The 22,696-nt window shown below is 33.8% G+C and overlaps 6 protein-coding genes across 6 annotated transcripts; 4 read left to right on the top strand and 2 right to left on the bottom strand.

Moving 5' to 3' along the window:
* Positions 1–6: 6 nt before the first annotated feature.
* LOC116347713 lies at positions 7–1,101 on the top strand. The gene is made up of 2 exons (XM_031778426.1): positions 7–312; positions 382–1,101. The coding sequence occupies exons 1-2, from the start codon at positions 224–226 to the stop codon at positions 992–994; spliced, it is 702 nt and encodes a 233-aa protein (XP_031634286.1). The 5' UTR covers positions 7–223; the 3' UTR covers positions 995–1,101.
* A 655-nt stretch (positions 1,102–1,756) lies between these two features.
* LOC116347682 lies at positions 1,757–8,650 on the bottom strand. The gene is made up of 10 exons (XM_031778383.1): positions 7,003–8,650; positions 6,487–6,720; positions 5,662–5,803; positions 4,340–5,485; positions 4,005–4,244; positions 3,664–3,876; positions 3,351–3,590; positions 3,104–3,277; positions 2,814–3,009; positions 1,757–2,413 (listed from the first exon to the last, which is right to left on the bottom strand). The coding sequence occupies exons 1-10, from the start codon at positions 7,027–7,029 to the stop codon at positions 2,227–2,229; spliced, it is 2,799 nt and encodes a 932-aa protein (XP_031634243.1). The 5' UTR covers positions 7,030–8,650; the 3' UTR covers positions 1,757–2,226.
* On the top strand, positions 7,545–8,721 carry LOC116347685 (GPN-loop GTPase 3). Its single transcript, XM_031778385.1, has 2 exons — positions 7,545–7,672; positions 7,751–8,721. Exons 1-2 carry the CDS (start codon positions 7,628–7,630, stop codon positions 8,594–8,596), a joined length of 891 nt encoding a protein of 296 aa, XP_031634245.1. The 5' UTR covers positions 7,545–7,627; the 3' UTR covers positions 8,597–8,721.
* Positions 8,722–8,882: 161 nt separating this feature from the next.
* Positions 8,883–12,088, bottom strand: LOC116347684 (polymerase delta-interacting protein 2). Its single transcript, XM_031778384.1, has 6 exons — positions 11,770–12,088; positions 11,098–11,506; positions 10,723–11,031; positions 9,959–9,997; positions 9,655–9,860; positions 8,883–9,023 (listed from the first exon to the last, which is right to left on the bottom strand). The coding sequence occupies exons 1-6, from the start codon at positions 11,874–11,876 to the stop codon at positions 8,924–8,926; spliced, it is 1,170 nt and encodes a 389-aa protein (XP_031634244.1). The 5' UTR covers positions 11,877–12,088; the 3' UTR covers positions 8,883–8,923.
* A 1,257-nt stretch (positions 12,089–13,345) lies between these two features.
* Positions 13,346–15,241, top strand: LOC116347714. Its single transcript, XM_031778428.1, has 2 exons — positions 13,346–13,497; positions 13,809–15,241. The coding sequence occupies exon 2, from the start codon at positions 13,812–13,814 to the stop codon at positions 15,135–15,137; it is 1,326 nt and encodes a 441-aa protein (XP_031634288.1). The 5' UTR covers positions 13,346–13,497; positions 13,809–13,811; the 3' UTR covers positions 15,138–15,241.
* A 5,190-nt stretch (positions 15,242–20,431) lies between these two features.
* Positions 20,432–22,190, top strand: LOC116347705. The gene is made up of 2 exons (XM_031778414.1): positions 20,432–20,524; positions 20,690–22,190. The coding sequence occupies exon 2, from the start codon at positions 20,696–20,698 to the stop codon at positions 22,082–22,084; it is 1,389 nt and encodes a 462-aa protein (XP_031634274.1). The 5' UTR covers positions 20,432–20,524; positions 20,690–20,695; the 3' UTR covers positions 22,085–22,190.
* Positions 22,191–22,696: the final 506 nt, after the last annotated feature.

Here is a 22,696-nt window from a genome sequence, read left to right as displayed (position 1 = left end):
TAGAACAGCGTACATTTATGACAGTAGAATTGAGAATATGAACTACACCATAAGCGAGCAACATGATTTAATCGTGAAAAATCGCTATCCAGCGGCTATTAATAGAACAGTTTATGTTTCACCGAAGACCGAACTATATGACGAAACGTCGTCGGGGCCACTTGTGATTGCATATGCAACGACATTGATCTTGGGTGAAACACCAGCAAATTATGGCTTTTAAATGAATGTTAAAAATCAGGATAAAGCCATTCATTTAAGGGAACATATTTTTGAAATGTTACACAATAGAAAGCTGTCACCATTTCCGCGGTAATTTTGAAAAAATTTCAAATGTGGTTTCCATATATTTTTCAAGTGACTTTTTTCTCTCCGAAACAGATCTCCGCGTCTGGATATGAAGTATATTGCTGACTCTTTCAATAATATCCATCCCGATATATTGCAAAAGATCACGACACCAGATCAACCCTTCAACGTACGTACAGTCATGCTGTTCAATAGATTGGTCGAGGCTACGACTGATTTCGATATGGTTTCCACATTATTCTACCAGTATCCCGAATTAGTACCCGTTCATAATTCCACCAAAAATGACGTTCAAATCTTATATGCCCAACAAAACCGATGGAAAGCTCATGCGCTTTGTATATTTTATGAAGCCGCTAATCAAATGGTGTATGTCTATGACAGGGAATATATTAATATAACTTCAGCAAAATCGGATTTTATAGAAAGGCGTTATCCAAACTTGAAAAATATTACTTTTGTCGAACCAAAAACAATTCAAATGGATTCTGTATCATGTGGAGCATATAGCATTGCATACGCAACCACATTGATCCTAGGTCATGATCCAAGGACTTATAAACTTAAAACTAGATCTTTGCTTTCGAGTATATGTGGGTCGAGCATGTTTGATGATCCAAAAATGTTACGAAAACATATTTTGAAAATGTATAAATCAAAAAAATTATTGCCATTCCCCAAGTAAATTACATCATCGACGTCATGTCACTTTAAGTCGGTAATGTGCGAGGGACTTACTCTCCTTTGACATCCGAGATTTTCCATTTTACACTACGTACATTACTGCTTTAAATTTCTTGGTTTTAATGAGGTTATTGTTATTTACTCTTTTCCAAGCAAAAAAAAATACTAATCATAATAAAAATCTGAAAAAATATCCTTTTGATCGCTTTTCACTTTGAACAACAATATCTTATTTTCATTCAAATCGTGGCTAGACAAAATATATTTAGGTAAAAAAATCTATACGCTTTTCCAAATGTTGATACAGTAAATTTCAGTTCATTGAAAAAACTGAATATTTCAATCAATCATGACAGTGATCTGCTTATGCTATCAAAAGTAACATTTGATGGTCTTGAGGATATTTCAGTAAAATTCAATGTGTATAAACCGAATTACGCATATCAATGGTCAAACTTTTTCAAAAAACATCCGTCTATCGAAAAAATCTATTTGGAATCGTACGAAGACATCAACGAAAGCACCATAACTGCATTCGCATTGGAATTTCATCGTTTAAAGAATTCAACAATTAATCAGACTCCTAGTCAGGAGCTATGAATGGTTCCCTAATGGGTAGGGGTCCGCGAAACCTAAAATATCTCTTTACAATAAATGCGATCCGAAGTAGTCAAAGGAATATCTGCAACGTCTTTATTGCCAATGAAACAGCTTTTCCTGTACAGAACTGAAAAAATCGAAGCATAAATAAAACACCAAAGTATATATGTATTTGTATTTTATTCACTTAAATCGAAATTCCAGGATTCGTGTGGAAGAGCTCAATATTGAGTTTTTTTTTTCATATTTGGCATTGTGCCTCAATAAAAGAGTATCAAAATATAATCTATAAATAAATCTGCAAATTGAAAAAGAAATCAACTCAGCATCATATCTATGAAACTTTCCATTCAACTGACTCTTTTGCCAACTTGGGATTTTAAAAAAGATAACATATGTTTACGATTTCATGTTGGAAATCGATTTGGTTCAGAGCTGTTATAGGCACCGGGGAGGAGCTCTTTCTTGTATTTAAAAGTTAAAAGGTTTTATGGTCTCATTAGTGCCCGAATCTCTGCGGTGCCAATATCGGCTCTGATTTGATTATATGTATATAATATCATGGTTTCATAATAAGAAAATTATGCGATTCGAAGCAAAACATATGACATGGAAAGTGCGTATGTTTTGTTTTTAGTATTTAACAGCACTGCCAGCGCTACTGATGGCCAACAAAGCTTTGCCGCACAGTGCTTTGAATGCCTTTGTCTCGTTCATATGAATTGCTTCTCCTACGTTACGCTTGTGCTCGAAGATATCCTGAATACACATTTTGTTGTTTGTCCAACGTTGCGGTTGCGAGTCTATCAAACCTTTGAATCTGTTGGGAAGAAATCGAATGAAAATAATTGAAATTGAGTGAATTATAAATTAAATTTTTTTCGATTGATTTTATGACGGACAATGACAGTTGCTTGTTGGCATTGAGATGACGTTAGGCTCTATTTCCTGAGCATCCGATTTATTGAAATCGTCGAACAAATCGTTCGCCGATCATGATCGTGAACGATTTTTAATAATCGATGCACGATTTAAATCGGACAGCTTTAAAAAAACACTGACGAATGGATAGTTTCGTTTTGCTAGAGCAACTTTTATTCGACACATCACTCAATCATCATTGTCCTATGTATAACAACCGCAAAAGTAAAAGAGAAAGCGATACGAAATATGGTTCCCGAAGGAGAGATAGATATCAGTATCACACTACAATAACTTACCGTTGCATAGAACGAGATAATGAATCAACGGGACAGTTACGGAACATCTGACTAATTTCTCGTCCTTCAAACGGACTGATGATTTGGTTGAAAAAGTCGAATTTCCAATAGTACTCGAAGAAACCGATGAGTAAATCACGTATACGATCCTTGCAAATAGCAACATTTTTCGGCTTGCTGAAGTTTACCATATTTTCTATTTGAAAGAAAAAACCATTAGTTACAATTTTGAATCTTTTTTTTTTAAATACAAATTGTCAAGTTTTGCAGTACACACAAAATACACTTACCGCCACATTTCATAACTTGATTTGTTTGCAAGCTCAAGATGGATGGTAACTTTTTTGCAATTTGCAAATAGAAAATGACCAACAAAGTCACCACATAGCCGGTAAAATGTTTAGCCCAATCATCAATCGCGCCTTCTTGCAATGCCAATCGAACACTGATCACCAATTGACGAGCTAAAATATTTGGTAACATAAACACAGTGAAAACCCAATAAAACATGACGTTCGAGAAAAAAATTTCACATACCAACTGGTTGTGCTTCGAATAATGTGGAAATGATATCACTGTTTCGCACAGCGACTCCAGTACCAAATCGAAAATTACATTCCCAGTTTGTGGACGAATTTGTTGCCGATAATATACCATATCGACTTTGTTCGGAGCATTTTGCGTTGAACCAATCGCAACTCTCTTGCAATAGCTTCAGAGTTTCGTCCATTCCGGCTACAAATACTTGACCCCTTCGGTCAGTATTGAAGCTGTCATCTGAGGATAAAAGTATGAAATATTAAATGGAAACAGTAGTTAAGGAGATTTTTCAGCTTCGCAGTTTACTCACGTAAATCAAGATAAATGTCCAACGGTGCACGGCCACCTTTGGCAATCTTATATTTATGCGATCCGATCACATGGCACTTCATCTTTTTGAATTTTTCTCCCAGAGTGCTTTCAACCGATTCGATTACACTCGCTTTTAACGCATCTCTTCTAGCGTGTCCATTTTCTTTTTCCAATGAAGAAATCAGTGCCGATAAATCAATGGAGAAAAATTCTGCGAATGAAAAAATGAACACAATTCTTAATTAAGCCATTTTTCAGTACAGTTAGTGTGGGAGTTGTATTTTTTTTTGTGAAATCGAGGTGAATTTGGACATTTTTCAACACAAATTTTTTTCTCACTCTTCAATTTTTCATCGTTAATTAAGTTTTCGGTCAGTTTATCGCCGGTTTTGGGTTCAGCTGCCTTCTCCGCTACTTTTGGGTGTTCTGTACTCTTCACGTCTTTCTTTTGGGCATTTTGATGGGTTTGACTGGTTTTTGGAGCGTCGTTGAATCCAACCTTCTTGCCATTGGACTGTGAATTTTGTGTCGAATACTTTGGAATAGCACCTTTACTTCTCGGGTCATTCTGTGGCGGACCTGGAATTTGGACAAATGTGTGGACATTTTGTATTAAAATTATTGTCTCTTTTTCCAAAAATCGAACTGTTTTTCGTTGCTCAAAAAGAACTCACCCTTGACCGGTGCATTTCTATGTTGGCCGGTCGCTTGTGATTTGTTCTGACCATTATGACCCAATGACTGTCTGCGATTCATCTTCTGTGGATTGGCTCCATTCATCCTTGTGATACCGGTCAAATTCAATGAAGATACCGACCGTTCTGGCATTCGATGTTTTGGATGATTTGTCGCCATATTGTTGTCAAAATTAGGCAATGAATGCAAACTATTCGTCGATTCGGACTTTTTGAGTTTCGCCTCTTGATTGATCTTATCGAACAAGCCTTGCAAACCACCGACTGATTTTGCTGTATTTTCATTTGGTTTTGCTGATGCCGTAGAACGTTTTGTAAGATCCAATGAAGTGGGTCTTAGTGGGTTCGCCACTTTATTCGGATTTAAATGTGGAAACTTTAGGTAGAGATTGTTCAATTCGTAAGTCGGACACGGTTTTACACCAGTACCAGTCAATACCGCACCATTTTGGATGATACTTTGTGTCATAAATGACTTTGATATGTCCGCATCACCAATCAATTCAACGCCACTTTTTGCTTTTGCAGCACCAACAACACTTGGCACCTTCACATCACCAATTTGACTATGCGCATTTGCGGCATCAAGATCACTTGGCCTTACGTGCCAAGGAGGTATATTATAATTATCAATTGTCGAAGGCCGATTCGTATAGAAAATCGGCGGAACTGCGTACGTTTCATTTCGTACAATCGGTTCATTCGATCCGCGGTGTGTTTCTGGATGTACTCGATTTTCTGTACGAATTACTGGCTCGTTCGATGTGTTGCGCCAATTAATTGGCCCTTTTTCTGATGAAACAGCCTTTTGAAAAGCTTTAGTCGGCACATTAACAGTTTCATTCTTATTCGACGACTTGTTTGGTAAATCTGACTTACCAATCGATTCAATAAAATCATAAATGCCATCATCAAAGACATTCGGAATCGGAATTACTTTTTTTGTTTCATTATTATTCAATGCGTCATGTCCAATAACAGCTGCAACATTGGCAGCACCGTTATTGAAAGGAGCATCCCGTTTTTCTCGATTAAAGCCAAGATCTTTCAAATATGTGTGTAAAGACATCTGGAGATGAACCGGAGGTTGTACACCATCTTTTGCAACCAACGACTTTGATTTACCTAGATAGAGTATTTGAGAGTGTTTGAGACGGTTCATAAAATGTTTTAAATCTTCACTGTAGCTAATAATTGCATAAAATATTGAATCATGGAATTGGCCACTTGGCTGGACCAGCTATATTCATAGAAGTCATCAAGACTGTGATTAATTCCGTATTTTCATTAAATAATTATACCTGTGTTGTTATTCGAGTCAGTCGCAGTACCATTTGTAATTGATGCATTGCCACCGCCTTGTTTGATTTTAATCAAGTTGCCGTTATGTTTTGTATCGGCCAAATGAAGCAAGTGGCCACGGCGAGATGCTTCAAAATCAACCTTAAATAAAACGAATATTAAACATGTTTAATAATGTAATTGCAATTACCAATAATTTCCTTAAAATAATTTCCAATTTTGTTTCATGATCAGATTTGTCATGAAATTATTAAAAATTCGAATCAATCCGTGAAAAATGATCAAAAAAAATATCTGAAACTGATCTATTTAAATACTTCCTATTACAGAAAATAATTTATCACAAAAAATCTCCCGTTTCCAAACCAAATTTTATGCAATTGATTCGGTTGAAATTAAAATTAATTGAATGCTGTGCTGAAATTATCACAAACTAAATTTTCTACCAAACAATTCAATGAATGATTGTACGTCAACAAAAAAAAAAATATTTTAGTTGTTGTTTATCAATTGGAACTGGGTATTTATTTTATCATAATTGTATTCAATTTGATTGATTTATTTATTAATAAAATGTTTTACTAAGTTCTCGAAACATGTAGAGCAAACAAAGAAAATTGAAGAATTTTATTTATCAAACGGAATTTGTGAGGCAATACAAACTAGTTTATGCGAATAAATGTTGTGCATGAATTCTCATCAAAATATATTTTTCCGGCAATATAATAATAATTGAAAATCAAAAAAATAAAAATCCAAAAATGTTGTTAAAACCAAATCGTTTCGAAAAGAGAAAACAAAAAATGGAAAATTCCATGACTTACTTTGCAAATACGGCAAAAAATCGTTCGCTTAATCTCGAAAAGTTTTTCATCAAATTCACAAGGGATTGCATCATTATTACTCTCTACTTCGTCCACATTTTCGAGCAAATCGCCAATTTTATCCAGTGTACTTCCAAGTAATTCAAGTGTCACAGGATTCGCTTTATTCACTGATGCTTTATACGAATCAATTATGTCGAGGAATAGCTTTAGATTCCAATTGAAATCTTCAATCTGCAAACAATCACAAAATATGGAGAAAATGTATTGAAAAATGAGAAAAAATAGAACAAAAAACAGACAAGAATAAAAAGTAGATTATGTATTGATAGTGAGAAATGTATGAACTAAGACAACGAATCACAACAAAAATAACATAGTAGACATTGAAAAAAAGTGCGCATTTCTGTACAAAACACTTACACATAGTTTTTTCTTTGGAAAAATATTTTAGTTTTTCTTTAATTTCTTCTTTAAAAATGAATAGTTTAAAAAAAAATAGAAAAAAATAGTCACCTTAGAGAGATGGAGAATGGTTTCCATGTTTGCATTAAAAGTCGGCACGTACTCTCTATCACACTGTGTAATTTCGTTCTGGGCGCGGAGGATTATGCGATCTGTTGAGTGTTCTTTACACAAATGTTATGCATGTGGTGTATTGCACGCATTGGCAATTAGAAAAACAACGATTGTTAGTGTAATGTGAACCGGTACTTTTTCTTCGTTCAATAATCGACAAAACATTTAATCTCAATCACTTATTTCATGCGAATATAATGCGAATTTTTGAAACAAAGACGATAAACTCCATGATCAAATTTGACACACAATGAATAAGTTAACGCTATCTGTGCAGAATTGCATTTAATTTTGCTTGTGAGATACAATGAGCTGGGTGTGCATATAAAGTGCGAATACTAACGAAAAACAAAATAAAGTGACAAGAGAACAAGTGTCAAAACTTATGTACATTTCAAATACGAATTGTTCGTATGGTGAACATACCCGCAACCGACCATTAGACAATTTGTCTATGTCACAGTTGAGGTTAGATTTTTTTTGACACTTCAATCAAATATCCGTGTGTTGAATTGTTTGGTAAACGTTGTTTCATTGAATTTACAGAAAAATCAGCGAAAAGATGCGATATGCTCAATTGGTGATGGGTCCGGCTGGCTCTGGAAAGGTAAGTCTCTTCGAAATCAATAATTCGTTTCTTTCGATTCTTACTAAATTTTTGCTGTGTTGCCGAAATAAATTCCAGTCAACGTACTGTGCGAATATCCAACGACATGCTGCTGATGAAAAGCGCGTAATAGATGTGGTAAATTTGGATCCAGCCGCTGAACACTTTGATTATCAACCAATGATCGATATTCGTGACCTAATCCACTTGGACGATGCGATGTCGGATGAAGAGTTGCACTTTGGACCGAACGGTGGTTTGGTATTTTGTATTGAATATTTGCTCGAAAATCAAGAATGGTTCAAACAACAACTATGCGGTAGTGGCGATGTAGAAGATCCATTGGACTCCGATCCAGACGATGATTACATTCTATTCGATTTGCCCGGTCAAATTGAACTGTACACCCATTTAAACGTTGGCCGTCAATTGGTCGAATTGCTTACATCGTGGAACTTTCGGGTGGCAAGTGTTTTTATGCTTGATTCACAATTCATGATTGATGGTGCGAAATTTTTATCCGGCACAATGACCGCATTAAGTGTTATGGTCAATATGGAATTGCCGCACATAAATGTATTAAGTAAGATGGATTTGTTGAGTAAGTCGGCCCGAGGTCAATTGGATAAGTATTTGGAACCAGATGCACGGGCATTACTTGGCCAAGTCACAAATGAATCGGCATGGGGACGAAAATATCGTAAATTATCCGAAGCCATTGGAAATTTGATTGAAGATTTTAGCTTGGTTCGATTCACACCATTAAATTTAAATGATGAAGAAAGCATCGCCGATTTACTTTTGATCATTGATAACGTTATTCAGTATGGCGAAGATGCCGATGTTAAACAATGCGATTTTGAAGAACCCGATCCGGACGAAGCTAATGACGGTGACCCATCAAATGATTATGGTCAATTGTAGATTTATTGCTAGTTCTTAAGATACAACATAGAACCATCGAGCGTTCCAAGATTAATTCTCCAAAATTTTAAGATTTTTTATGTACAAAAAAAATAAAACATAATGGCAAAATAAAAACAAAACAATATATGATTAATTACATTAAAATTCTTTTAACAAGTTTTCGTTCATTTTTTTACGTTATTATTTTTTTACTAATAAAAAAAGAAAGGTAATCCTATGCCGTTCAGAGGAAGAGAACATTTTATAAATATTGGTACGCTTTGAGCAAAAAAAATTCAATGGAAATTTTTTAATGTTTTTTAAACGGGAAAATTCAAGTGACTTTTATTCATTTGTGTATAAATTTGATGTACTATCCAATGAAAACGGCGGTATACGACAATCGAAACTAACACCATCTTCTCGATCCATTAAAAATGTACCCCTGAAAAAATGTTTGAGAATTTATTAGTCATATGGAACACAAATTAATTTCAAAAAAAAAAAAATTAAACAATACGAATCTTTGGAAAGATTCAAAAAAAGAAAAGAACAAAATTCGAAAAATTGGAAAAAATATAAAATATTCCAAAAATATAGAAAACCCATATAACTCATTTGCGGAGTAATTTTATCGATGACGGGACTGTGCGGAGTTCGGCGGAGATAGCATGCAAATGTTGTGTGTACGAGTGTAACAGCATTCTTTGCTGTTCATAGATTTATTTTGTCCAATCGAACATCTTAGTAGCCGTACACACAGCTAAGTTACTAATCATCTACGTAAGAATGATACACATAGAAGTGCTGTTACCCTCGTACACACAGAGTTTGTATGTCATCTCCGCCAAACTCCGCACAGTCCAAAAAAAAATCCATTAAAATTGAGTTTACAAAATAAAATTAATTATTAATTAATTTAATTATTTTTTTCAGCTCAATTCTTTGGGTGTTTTTTGTATTTTAATCGATTTTAATTGCATATCCAATTAATTTAATTTTAGAATTTTAGTCAATGTCAAAAGATTCGTTGTTAATTTACGTAATAAATTTTCATATGAATTTCAAAAACTAACCACATATGGCCGCTTGGTGCTTGTAAGCTTATGTGTGATGAATATTGAAAGGCTGGCGCTCGTGAATTCAGAATCGGCTCTTGACCAACAACACCACGACCTCGAACAGTTTCCAATGTTCCGGATAATGCAAATATTCTCCAATGTCTTTCACGCAATTGTACGCTTAATTGACCCAAATTTTCCAAGCGAATGCTGTATCGCCACTGTGGGACACAGAAAATACACGTCAGTTACAGTCATTCATACTGAATATGGAAATAATTTTTGTTGGATGAAAAATCGACTATTTTTGTATACATACCCAATGAATTGGTGTACGGGCTGATTGTTTGCTTCCCATCTAAAATTAGAATTATTTAATTAGTAAAAATTTTGTATACATTTTTTTCCTAAGAGCGAAATTGAAAGTTTAGAGAAAAACTGGACTTTTAAAAAAGCGAATTCAAGCCAAAGACGGAAATTGAGAAGGAAAAACCAGTAACTAACAACACATTGTTATAGGCTTACTACATCATCTGTGAGTAGATTTGAAATTTTTTTTTTTACTCAATTAACAGTATAATTTCTAATAAGATTATAATCTCTAATTGGGGACTATTTTTAGTATTAAGCAGTTGAGAATTTTCAGAAATGCAGTAAAGATCACATATTGATGATAATTGGAAAAGTGTTTTTTGAATTGCTATTTAGGAATTGTACTGAGATATTTGGCTCAGACGTGAAATATCTGGTTTGGCTGAGCTACTATAAAATTCAAAGTGGTGTGTGTGGCGAACAAAGAAATTAGAGGCTGACAGTGAGACTACATTTTTCCAATCAAATCTCATATCCCATTTATTCATTGTGGCGCCTCTCTTTCACACAAAAATAGTAACTGTGCGCTCATTAGAAATTTCAAAATTTTATTTGGCCAAAAACACCCGAGTGCCAAATATATTAAATATATCGATAGAAGGTTATGTTTTTATTCAGCCATTACTCGCAGTTATAAGAGCTGAATAACATAGAAATAGAAATGTGATGCTATTTATCAAATCATTCATAATAATCATTGTTTGGTCTTACATAAAATGGTATCACAGTCACTCGTATATTTTCGGTAGTTTCACGATGTACTTCGGTCATTTCAAGAAATCTATGATTTTTCTGTTGCCACGCATACAGCATTTCCGTTGCTTTGAATGACACATCATATTTGCCGGTATGCTCCAGAAACTGATCAAATAAATCATGACGTAGTGGTTTTCGATCTCGGCTCCACACCGAATACGGTATAATATCATCATGTGATACATAGTCAAGACCCTGAATTGCATATAGATTTCGATTTGTTTCTTTTTTGGCTAAAAATGTAACGGCTTCGGTTTGGGCCCTCTGAAATTAAAAATTGACCAATTATTCTGTATCCGAAATACTTTTTAACATAAGTTTAAGTTATACCACATGTGGACAATCCCGTGAGTCAATCAGCACTTGATAGTAGGTTTGAACATCGAATGTAACTTCTTTCTTGCCATCGTTTTTTGTGGCATCGGTTTCGATTTTCTTTGCAACTTTCGTTTTTTGTTTTCCATTCTTTGTTTTGGCGTCAGTTCCATTTGTGGCTGTTTCTTCTGTTGGCGTCGTCGTTGTTGTCTCCTCATCGCTAGTCGTTGATGTTGTTGAATCGGTTTCACTGGCATTTGTCGTATTTTCTTCGGTTGATGCATATGTATTTCGATCATAAGTTTTGGCACGCCATGGAAACAGAATTACACCCCGATACCCGAATACACGATGTAGAAAAAATTGTCCCGTTACATAGTTTTCATTTATTTTTGGTGCGGCCAATTTACCCACCTCAGCTAATCTATACAAACAAATAATCGAAAATATTTAATCAATCAAAACTAATCAAATCTATTTTCGGTCTAAAACATGTCATCAACATTGTTGTTGAACTATATCAAAACAAAACTTATGTAACACAATTTGCGCAAAATGTCAAACAGTGCAAATTGTTTATTCTCAGCACAGAGTATCAGCTGGCCTTCCAAGGACGTTTTGAATTACGTCTCGAATCAATTTTGAATTGAATCACACTTTTTTTTTGCGATGCAGTTTTGTGCTTACCTTGCATTTCGAGATGGTTGCGTGGACAAATATTTTACACCTGATACAATATTGCTTGCTAAACACCTTGAATGTATTAGACTTTTGTAGCAACTCAATGCAATCATTATAATACAATATTAAATCGACTAGAATTGTACAAGCCTAATTTTATTTACTAAATAAATTGGTTTTACTCAAACAATTGTTTCGAGCAAGATTTTAGCGCTGTCGGACGATGGTTCTGTCGGCCACTAAACTGTTTTCTATCGTTGACAACGATAAGATGCAGAGCCAATTTATTTATTTTTTTTTTCTGATTCGGAAATGTGAATATATCGCATGGTGAAACGTCAGACTGACAATTAATGTCGAATTTCATCGGAGCGCGAAATACATTCACCAATAAATGTCGTCGTACATTTGACAACATTTGACAAATAACTTGACATTAGACTTTTTGAGCAAATTCAATATTCAAATTGATTTCGGTTGGCATCATTCGTTCAATTTTAATATTGAATATTTTTTAGATGAATTAAGATTTATTTTATTATTCTAATTTTAAATTATTCATTTGAATCGTTTTTCACGTGAAAACACGGTTTATTTGTTGTAATACTTTATGTCTACTACTTTTTCTCCGCAACGATTCATTTTTTCTACAATATTTGTTTTCCATATTTTTGGGGGATGAGATACAGATAACTATTCAACCATTTTATCGATAATTGTTTGAAATTAACACGTCTGATATTGGTTAATCGGTGTAAAGTGGAGGATCTAAAAAGGCGAAAAATCAACAACTAATTTATTACCACTATAACTCTTCCTCCAAAAATACAATTCAAATTCTTATTTTTTTTGGGATGATTGGAGATGAATTGAAGAAAGAAAGAATGAACACAAATTTTACTAAATATTCATAAAACCTCAAAAATAATATTTTGGTATTTATAAAAAGAAATAAAAAGGAACTTACATCCGTAACTTTTCCGCACTGTTTCCAAATTTCTTTCTTTAGCGAACCAATATTAATTTTCCGAAATATATTGAACATACACTGGTAGTAGGCATTTTTCGTGCTCAAACCAATTTACCACGCTCCTCATTCTTCATAGCCGCCTTTGTTCATTACCAATTTAATTTTATATTTCAATTTCGTCAACTTTACCGATTTGAACCAATAGCCGATTAAAAAATGTTGTTCATGAGGTCAATTTAATAGGTCCAAAAAGTCTTTCGAAAACTCTTTACATAACAGATTGATTTGACTTCAAATACATCCAATATCGTCTGAAATAGTTGAAATTATATGGACATTTGGATTACGTACGAGAAATTCACGAGGCATCTTTTGATTTGAATTCACCACAAAAGCTTAAATTTAACGCTCAAACTTAATTCGAACAAGCAAACTGATCCGCTGTGGTATCGAGATCACTTCCAATCAATTCAAACATCAGCTCAGCTGCTTTTATGCGACGTAATCCTACAACTACATCGACACAGCACAAAGGCGCAACTCTTTCGTGTATCGTCATTTTTCGTCGCCATCTTCGACTGTGTAGAGCTAAAATTTTGCATAGATTTTTATCATAGTTAAATCGTATTAATTTCGGAGTTATCATCAAGAAATTAACTTAGACGAGATTAAATAAAATCAAACAAAGTAAAAATAACACCTCAAATAACTTAAGCAGATTAATTGGACTTTTTTCAAAGAAACACACCTTAAAATTGAACAATGTGAGTATACATACATTTTATTTAGGTTTAAGCAACATGGCATTTTATTAAGTTAAGCATAAAAATAATCAGAAATTTCATAATAATTTCTCAATTGTAATTGATGTCAATACTTTACAAAATTTCTATCAATTGTGTGTTCTCATGAAGCTATAGCTATTACAATTAATGTTCTAACCTCATTGAAAATTTTCTTTTGAAAGTTCTTTGCGAAAATGTGTGAATGTTTTAGTCACATATTGTTCATTGAATGTATCTAATTGGATGTTTTGTTTTGTGGTTAATTTGAGTTTTTTTCACTTTCCTCACAGAAAATGGCGGATCAAAAAGCAAATTTGGGAGTAAAGCGTCAACCAGAAGGAACAAACGAACCAGAGCCAAAGTATCCACGAACTGGCTCAGTAACCAATACAAAGAAACTGACGGATGTAGTTGATGATTGTCTAGAGCGAATCTTTATGCATTTGAGTGTGGAAGATCTCTTGAACATTGCCCATACAAACAAACAACTTATACCGGCCGCTGACTTGGCATTCCAGCGAAAATTTGGCAAAATGGAATTTCAACTAAATAACAAGAGATATTATTATTCAAGCGGCGACAATATTAAAATCAACGACAAGAAAACTCAATTGCGATTGTTACGTTGTTTTGGACATTTTATCACAAAGCTGGACCTACAACAATCTGATGAATTTGGCAAGAAGTTGGTTGACTATGCAAATGAATACTGTTTTGAATCGTTAACTGCCATCAAGATTCGTTGGCTTTACATCAGAAACGATATGCTGCAAAAGCCATTTTCAAACATTGAAGTTGTTGAATTGAAAGAATGCAAATTGTATGCAGATACGAATTTTAAGAAATGGTTTCCGGCAATGCGTCGTTTGGAATTGAATTGGTCTTCGCCATTTACCAAAGGAATGTTCATCGTGAAGAATATACCACAATTGGAACATTTGGCAATTCATTGTAACCGCAATAAACCCTCGGAAAATATTTGTACTTCCTTGCGAAATAATCCACAACTTCGCAGCGTATATTTGTGGGTGTATCGTCTACCAAAAGATTTCTGGAACACATGTCAAACACTTGCTCAATTGGAATGTCTTAAGATTTATTCCAATGCCAACTTTGCACATGTTGACACTGTAATCAATTTTCATGCGTTGAAAAAACTGGATATTCACACTGAAGAGAATGATCTACGTTTGATGGCTTTAGAAGAAAATGTGATAACGTTTGATCAGCTTAAAGATATCACATTACATTACAAATTTGATTTGTTGCCGTCGATTGACTCACACAAATGGTCGAACTTCTTCAAGAGAAATCAGTCGATCGAAAAAGTTACATTGTGGTCATTTATTACCAGCGAGACCAGCGTTACCATTATGACTGAAGCTGTACAGAATTTGCCACTTCTGAAGGAATTCAACCATTTCGGATATGGTTACACGGTTAATGAGATACTTCGTTCCATCGGAAAATTCAGTTTGTTGAGCTATGGTTTCCAACTCAATCGCGATTCCTTTTTCGATGATTTGAAAAAGCGTCTGGGCGCAGAATTTCATGCATCGATATGTGAACATGAGCATAAATCTTCGCCTGGTTCGCGTATAAAAGTCAATCGCAGGTAGTGACACATCCAGAACTCAACTTCAATGCAAACAGTTTAGAAACTAAGCGAGCAACATTTTAATTAACAATGAAAATGAAATTGCGTCGCAATTTTGATATTATTTTACGACAATTTTCTCAAAACTATAGAATTATCTTTTTTCACCATTTTTCATTTAGTTTATAAGTTACAATTAAATGTTGAATTCAAACAACTATATTGATAAACCATATTTTGACTCAATAAAGTTTTAAGCTTCGAAAAGCTTAACTTATTTCATTGAAAAACTGTACGTATGTGGTGGCTATAACAAATCGTTTGAAAACTGACTTTTCAATTTGAATTCATCGCCAAACAACAAAGGTAATATAATATCGATTCGAATATGCAAACTGATCCGCTGTGGTAGTGAGACCACTTCCAATCAATTCGAACATCGGCTCAGTTGGTCTGTTTTTGTGCACTACAGTGACATCGATACAGCACAACGGATCAAGTCATTCTTATCGTCATTTCTCGTCGCCATTTTCAATTGTGTTTAGCTAAAATCTTAAATACATTTTCATCATCGTTAAAGATAAGATTTTCTGCAAATATTTAGTTTAGACAACGAAGTTAAAATAACAACTGAAACAAATTGAACCAATTTTTCGTTATTGTTCCAATACATTCCACTACAGTGAGTGCAGAATAAATTATCTTTTTTGACATTTTCATATGGCTTTAACGCTCCTTCAAGACGAACAATGTGAGTATACATTTTATTTGGATTAATATTAATTTGTTAAAGTTCTATGGACCTTTGAAAGCAGAAAGTATTTAAAATCAGCTTGGTATTTTTTTCAATTTTGCATAAACATAGTCAGATATTTCCAAACAATTTCTTCATTTTGAGATATGTCAACACTTCACGAAGTTTGTATCAAAATTGTGTCGTTATGAAGTTATAGCTATTGCAATTCTAACTTCATTGAAAGAAACTTGTTTGCTAAAATGTGTGAATGTTTTGGTCACATGTTGTTGATAGAATGCATGTAATTTTAAGTTTTGTGATTTATTTGTATATTTTCATTTTTCTCGCAGAAAATGGCTAATCGAAAATCAAATTTGAAATTAAAACGTCGATCAAAAGAAACAAACGAGCCAGAGTCAAAGCATCCACGAATTGACGACGGTGACGGCCCAGCAACCAATACAAAGAAGCTGACGGATGTGGTGGATGATTGCCTTGAGCGAATCTTTATGCATCTGAGCCTCGAAGACCTGTTGAACATTGCCGATACAAACAAAAAACTGAAGCCGGCCGCTGACATGGCATTCCAGCGTAAATTTTGCAAAATGGAATTTTCACTACGCAAAGTTAAATGGCTAGACAAATCAACTAATATCGGTGAATTCATTCAAATCACCGATAAGAAAACCCAGATGCATTTGTTGCGGTGCTTTGGTCATTCGATCACCAAGCTGGATATACGACATTCTTGGGTATTTGGCAAGAGGCTAATCAGCTATGCAAATGAATACTGTTTCGATTCGTTAACTGCCATCAAGATTGTTGGGTTTGATTACATAAGAAACAGCATGCTGAAAAAACCATTTACAAATATTGAAGTCGTTAAATTTTACCTTTGCAAATTGTATGCAGATACGAATTTAAAGAGATGGTTTCCGTCATTAAGACATTTGGAATTACCCTGTTCTACGTTTACAAATGGAATGTTCATCGTGAAGAAACTACCACATTTGGAACATTTGAAAATGGATGGCAACTATCGTATGCCAGCCGAAAATATTTGCATCTCCTTGCGAAATAATCCAAAATTACGAAGCTTATCACTGACTGGTATTGTCCCACCCAAAGGTTTCTGGAACACATGCCAAACACTTGCACAATTAGAATGTCTCCGGATTCAGTCGTATGCTAACTTCAAACATGTTGACACTTCAATCAATTTACCTACGTTGGAGAAACTGGATATTCGCATTGGGAAAAATGATCAACGTTTGATGACATCAAAAGAAAATATAATAACGTTTGGTCATCTTAAAGATCTCACATTGAAATGCACGGGTACTGATTGGCTGCCATCGATTAATTCACACAAATGGTCGAACTTCTTCAAGAGAAATCAATCAATCGAAAAAGTTACCTTGCAATTCTTCAACACCGACATAAGCATTTGCGAAACCATCATGGCTGAAGCTGCACAAGAATTGACATTGCTGAAAGAATTAAACATTTTGGGTCATTGTTTGACTCAGTTGACCAAATACTTCCTTTCATCGAAAAATTTAATTTGATGGGCTATTTTTTCGAACTGAAAAACGAGAATGAATTCGACAATCTGAAAGAGCGTCTGGGCGTAGAATGGAATGCATCAATTGATAATTCACGATATAGATCAAATTATAGTTTGTGCATTAAAGTTAATCGAAAGTTGTGACGGTTGACTTCCATAATTCTTCAAAACAAGCCGTTTAGAAGTTAAGCGATCGGTAACATTTAAATTAAGAATTAAAATGAAATTACTCCACAATTTTGATATTTTTTAAAGACAGATTTCTCAAAAACAATTATTATTTTTTTAATTTCCATTCGTATGTTCATAAATTACATCTAATGTTCAATTCAGAGATACTACAATAATAAACAATATTTTGTCTCAATAAATTAATCTTCAAAAGCTACTTATTTCATTGAAAAACTGTCCACGAGTAGTGGCTACTGACTGTCGACAATACACACACGCTGCGGTGTTAAGTATAGTGCACATATGTAGAGCTAATAGAGCTGTCTCAAAAACAAAAAAGACTACATTTAAAAATTATATTTTTTAATTATATTTAAGAAATTTACTGAAATCAATAACTAAATAAATGTCCAATATCAATCATTTTATTTCCTTTTTCACATCAATAAACATTTCATTGACAAGAAAACATTATACGAATCATTTAAAAAGTACAATTTCAATTTGAATTCATAGAAGATCTGTAAGGCTATAGAATTCAATCAATTTAGTTTTTCAAACACTGATAAAAAATTGGATAGAAATTCACGAGTGCTATGAAGCCCAAATGTATCGAAGTGCAGCCGCATCTTCAATGTTGACCTTTGAGTATTATCCATTACAAGTAAAGGAAGCAGAGGCTTTAATCTATTTTCAACCTTTATTAAATAAAAGACTTTTAAAATCATTTTGAAACTTCTTAAATAGTTTTATGATTCCAAACTTTTGTTCACAAAAATGATTATGATGATAATTAGAAGACAACTGCTCTTTGTGCTCTTTGAATTCACAAGTACAGATAATAATAACAGTTTGTGTAATAGAAAAATAATGAGCATAAAACCCTTTACTTTTGAAAGCTAATCAACATGAATTTTAAAACTATTTACATCTTTCTGATCAACAATTACAAGATCACAACTGGTGAACATTGCAATAAAAGATAAACTGATTGATAATATTTTTAAGACATAACTTAATCATGTAGATAGATGTTGATAGAAACCATATCGTATACATGAGGATTCCATTCATACGAATCCTTTCACCTCATTTCGATGAATGTCAAATTCGTGTCACTGTTTCTGTTGGTTCACTTAGTAGTCAAAAAGACATCATCTCGCGTATAGATTATTATTTTTTGTGCTCCGACTAATTTGGTACGTTCTGCATTCAACATTGCCAAATTCAAAACTTCACCTTCGTACTTTGGTATGAATTTGATTTTGTTCAATTTCGGTGATCGACGAATGAATGGCATATTGTCATCGATGGTACCCTCATCAATGTAAAGACGTTCAAGTTTTGTCAGGCCATTTGATAAAATCTCTATCTCCTTGGCATTCCATCCATGCAAAATCATTAATTCTCTCAGATCAGTCAGTTGAGCTATAACTCTTTATAACTATAGCTCGAGACCTTTGACCGAGGTTAATGAAGTGCTGTTCTCTTTGTCAACTTCATGGGCGTAAATGTATAGTCGCTTATAAAAGCCTTGTTCATGGAGTCGATTTAATAATTCCCAAAGATTTTTGAATGTCTGGATCCCATCTGATGTATACAGCGTATCACAGTAAAATTCTTTGAATTCCATGTCAGCGTTATGGCACAAACAATTTACAGTAGTTGAAAAACTCTGTACATTTGGATTGCGTTCGAAAAATTCAGGTAACTGCTCAAATAGATAAAAACCATAAGAACGTTCAAGCTTTGGATATTTTTATAGCAGTCTTTTTATGTGATTACCGGTGATCGACTGTTGAATATAAATTTCTCTCAAATTCTTACAATATTTCAACATCAAGTCGTATGAGTCACCCATTGGGGTGGTTTTTTTTGGTCATTTTTCGGAATTTGTTGGGCAAATAGTTTTTTTGCATCTATTAGACGTCAGAAACAACATACCGCTGTAATTTATGGTTTGCTTCTCACCAGTAGGTAGCGCAAGAGATATCTCGATTCCATAATGGATCCCTTGGAACATTAGACTTTGTGATAATATAATAAAGAGGCTTACGTACGCAAGCTGACTTTTCCGCATGGAACTGAAATTTGAAGAATAAACTGAAATTATGGTCTATGTATGGTTGCAGTAACTTAAATTACCGTGAAAACTTGTGAATATTATTTTCTTATCAAAATAAATAATCACACCAAGTTTAAAGAAATTTCAATCAAACAAAATAGCCTGTTCAAAGTGTCACATCATTACGGTACCACAAAGGCATGTCTTTCATACAAAAATGAAATTTTTTGTGGATTTTTGTATGAAAAGTCTGTGAAAAACTGATTGCATCTTAAAACTAACATCAGATTCGGGTTTCTCGTGCCAAAAAAATCTCCACTACATATTCTTTCAGCGTTCAAATTGAAAGAATATCGTTTTAAGTTTTACACCGATCAATCAATGTCAACACGCCACAGGACACAGGACACATCACACACAGCGACGCACATTAATATGCCCCAAAATCATCTCCAATCGTGTTTTCTACATTAAATATGCATAGAAAACATGTTTTTGAATGACTTTAATTTTTTGGCATAATACAAAACCTTTCCTATACTAGGTGTGCGGAAAAGTAAAAAAATTCTAGAAATACATTTTTATTGAGAATCAGAAATAAAGATATACTTGAATTTATTTGGAAAATGTATCCTGTAGTTTTCATTTTAATTATTCACACAGAGTGTGCCATTAGTTTCATAATTTCATCGAGAAACACTTGAAACGAGTGGAAACGATGAACGCGAAGAAAACAGGAAAAAAAAACGATAGAAAACGTCAGATTAAAGTGAAAAAAGTGTCAAAACCACATCTGTCCGATTGTCAATGTCTCTGTTGATTACTTCGTCTTATAAATAACAAAATATTATTTTTGAGATCTTTGAAAAGGTAAATACAATTTGTGGTAATTCTTTCTTTTTAAGCATCAATTAAAAGTTTAAATTCTCATGAAAAACAAATTCATGTCGACTGTCGATGTTTCTGTGTAATTGATCGTAAAGTGTTTGCTTCAAAAAATACTAATTGTCATTTTATTGTTCTATTCGTATGCAGTTCGCTATGAGTAATCCACAAGAAATACCGAAATTGTCACACTCTGATGACCAGAATCATAATGAAGATGCAATCGCTGGCCCATCAAATATGGAATCCCCGCCGAAAATATTCAAATTGAACATCGATTGCTTTGACGAGATATTTGAATATTTGAACGTGAGAGACTTGCATTCATTCGGTCTAACATGTAAGCGTTTGAACAAAGTGGCCGGCGAATACTTCAAACAAAATTATTCATCGGCTCATATAATGTGTGACAACGATGGAGTTTACATGTGTGATTGGGATAAAGATGACATAAAAGACCGTATATTTGGTTTTAATAAGTTCATTCCGTGTATTTCATATTTTTATGACGATTTCAGCCGCTTTACATATACTAAATCTCATATCAATGAGTTTGAGTCAGTTAATAAAATTTATCTAGCGGAAATAGATATTTATAACGAAACAGTTGAGCATTTTAAACAACTTTTGCCCCAACTAGAAATTATACAACACGAATATTGTTCAGTAGATGGTGACTTTTACGATTTGATATTGAAATATTGTAAGAATTTGAGAGAGATTTATGTTCAGAATTCGGATGTTGGTAACCGAATAAATGGTAAACTCAACTGGTTATTACAAAAATATCCCAAGCTTGAACGTTTCGAATTGAGGCCTTGTTTTTCTCGAATTGAAGAGCTAAGTGATTTTTTCATCAACCATCCAAATTTGCAAAGATTTTCAACAACTACAAAACTTTTGTGGGACAACGCTGACATACTTTTAAATTCCAATGCAAAATTGGATATATTGGAACTCGGGGGATTTTACTTTCATATGCCTTCATCATATGAAATACAACCGTTGAAAATTTTGACCGACTTAATAAATCGACTCCATGAACAAGGCTTCTATAAGCGACTATACATTCACACCAATAGATTAAACGAAGAGAACAGCACTTCATTAGCCTCACTTAAAGGTCTTGAGTTATTGTACATTTTGTCATCCGAGAAGAGTTATAATTTAGCTCAATTGACCAATCTGAGAGAATTAATGATTTTGGATGGATCGAAAGCCAAGGATATGGAAATTGTAGCAAATGGACTGATGAAACTCGAACGTCTTTACATTGAGGAGGCTAATATCGATGACATTATGCCATTCATTCGTCGATCACCGAAATTGAACAAAATCAAATTTAAGCCTAAAGACAGAGATGTAGTTTTAAATGTGGCACTGTTGAATAGTGAACGTACCAAGTTGGCTGGAGCACGAAAAATAACAATTTATGCGCAGGATGATGTCTTTTTAGCTACTAAATGGACGACCAGAAACGGTGACACCAATTTGAGCCTCATCGAAATGAGACGAGCGGATTCGATGGAATGGGATCCTTTTTAATGAATATAATTTTCAGAATAGAAAATGTTTATTCAAACTATCAATCAGTTCAATATTCCATTTGAATTTAAAAATAAAATCAGATTCGTTTTTAAGAAAACGCTATATTTTCTCAACTTATGAATTGAAAAACTACAGAATTAAATCCATAGTCTAAGTAAAATTTTGAATAAAGAGCAATCAAATCACAAAACGTCCTTACGTGCGTCTTTTTCTCTTTGAAAATGTTATTTAAATATTACAGTACAGTACCGTTTGTAGAAACTATTCCAAATGAAGTTAAAGAATGAAACGAATGAATATCTTTCCTAATCTTCTGAAACAACATCATTATTTTTGATGTTGTCTTGATGAGATTGTAGAATGTTGCTGGTGTTTCACCACAGGTTCCAATCTTTAAAATGCCAAATAGTTTCTTTCATTTTCTTGATTTTATTGTGACACACAACATGAGCAACAATTGTGACCAAAGCACAAAAACACGCATTACTTTAAAAACATCGAAATCCAATTTATAACACTGTTCTGTTTTGATTTTTATTAAAGTGAGAAATTTCATCAAAAAGTACAAAAAATAAAATGTGATACATACGTAAGATGATCTTTTCCGCA

The sequence above is a fragment of the Contarinia nasturtii genome, unplaced genomic scaffold, assembly GCF_009176525.2.
Source record: "Contarinia nasturtii isolate CC-2019 unplaced genomic scaffold, AAFC_CNas_1.1 Cnas_scaffold_2042, whole genome shotgun sequence".
Taxonomy (NCBI): Eukaryota; Metazoa; Arthropoda; class Insecta; order Diptera; family Cecidomyiidae; genus Contarinia; species Contarinia nasturtii.
This window is presented reverse-complemented; position numbering and strand designations above follow the sequence as displayed.

What these genes read in the sequence shown, in the direction of transcription:
- LOC116347713 (XM_031778426.1), top strand. Translation starts at nt 224, where the DNA reads ATGAATGTTAAAAATCAGGATAAAGCCATTCATTTAAGGGAACATATT. An exon ending in AAGCTGTCACCATTTCCGCG is followed by an intron (nt 313 to 381) that starts GTAATTTTGAAA and finishes TCTCCGAAACAG; the next exon opens with ATCTCCGCGTCTGGATATGA.
- LOC116347684 (XM_031778384.1), bottom strand. Translation starts at nt 11,876, where the DNA reads ATGATTGCATTGAGTTGCTACAAAAGTCTAATACATTCAAGGTGTTTA. An exon ending in CAACCATCTCGAAATGCAAG is followed by an intron (nt 11,507 to 11,769) that starts GTAAGCACAAAA and finishes TTGTTTGTATAG; the next exon opens with ATTAGCTGAGGTGGGTAAAT. An exon ending in TGACTGTGATACCATTTTAT is followed by an intron (nt 9,998 to 10,722) that starts GTAAGACCAAAC and finishes TTCTAATTTTAG; the next exon opens with ATGGGAAGCAAACAATCAGC.
- LOC116347685 (XM_031778385.1), top strand. Translation starts at nt 7,628, where the DNA reads ATGCGATATGCTCAATTGGTGATGGGTCCGGCTGGCTCTGGAAAG. An exon ending in GTCCGGCTGGCTCTGGAAAG is followed by an intron (nt 7,673 to 7,750) that starts GTAAGTCTCTTC and finishes AATAAATTCCAG; the next exon opens with TCAACGTACTGTGCGAATAT.
- LOC116347714 (XM_031778428.1), top strand. Translation starts at nt 13,812, where the DNA reads ATGGCGGATCAAAAAGCAAATTTGGGAGTAAAGCGTCAACCAGAAGGA.
- LOC116347682 (XM_031778383.1), bottom strand. Translation starts at nt 7,029, where the DNA reads ATGGAAACCATTCTCCATCTCTCTAAG. An exon ending in TCAAGTTATGAAATGTGGCG is followed by an intron (nt 3,010 to 3,103) that starts GTAAGTGTATTT and finishes TCTTTCAAATAG; the next exon opens with AAAATATGGTAAACTTCAGC. An exon ending in TTATCTCGTTCTATGCAACG is followed by an intron (nt 2,414 to 2,813) that starts GTAAGTTATTGT and finishes TCTTCCCAACAG; the next exon opens with ATTCAAAGGTTTGATAGACT.
- LOC116347705 (XM_031778414.1), top strand. Translation starts at nt 20,696, where the DNA reads ATGAGTAATCCACAAGAAATACCGAAATTGTCACACTCTGATGACCAG.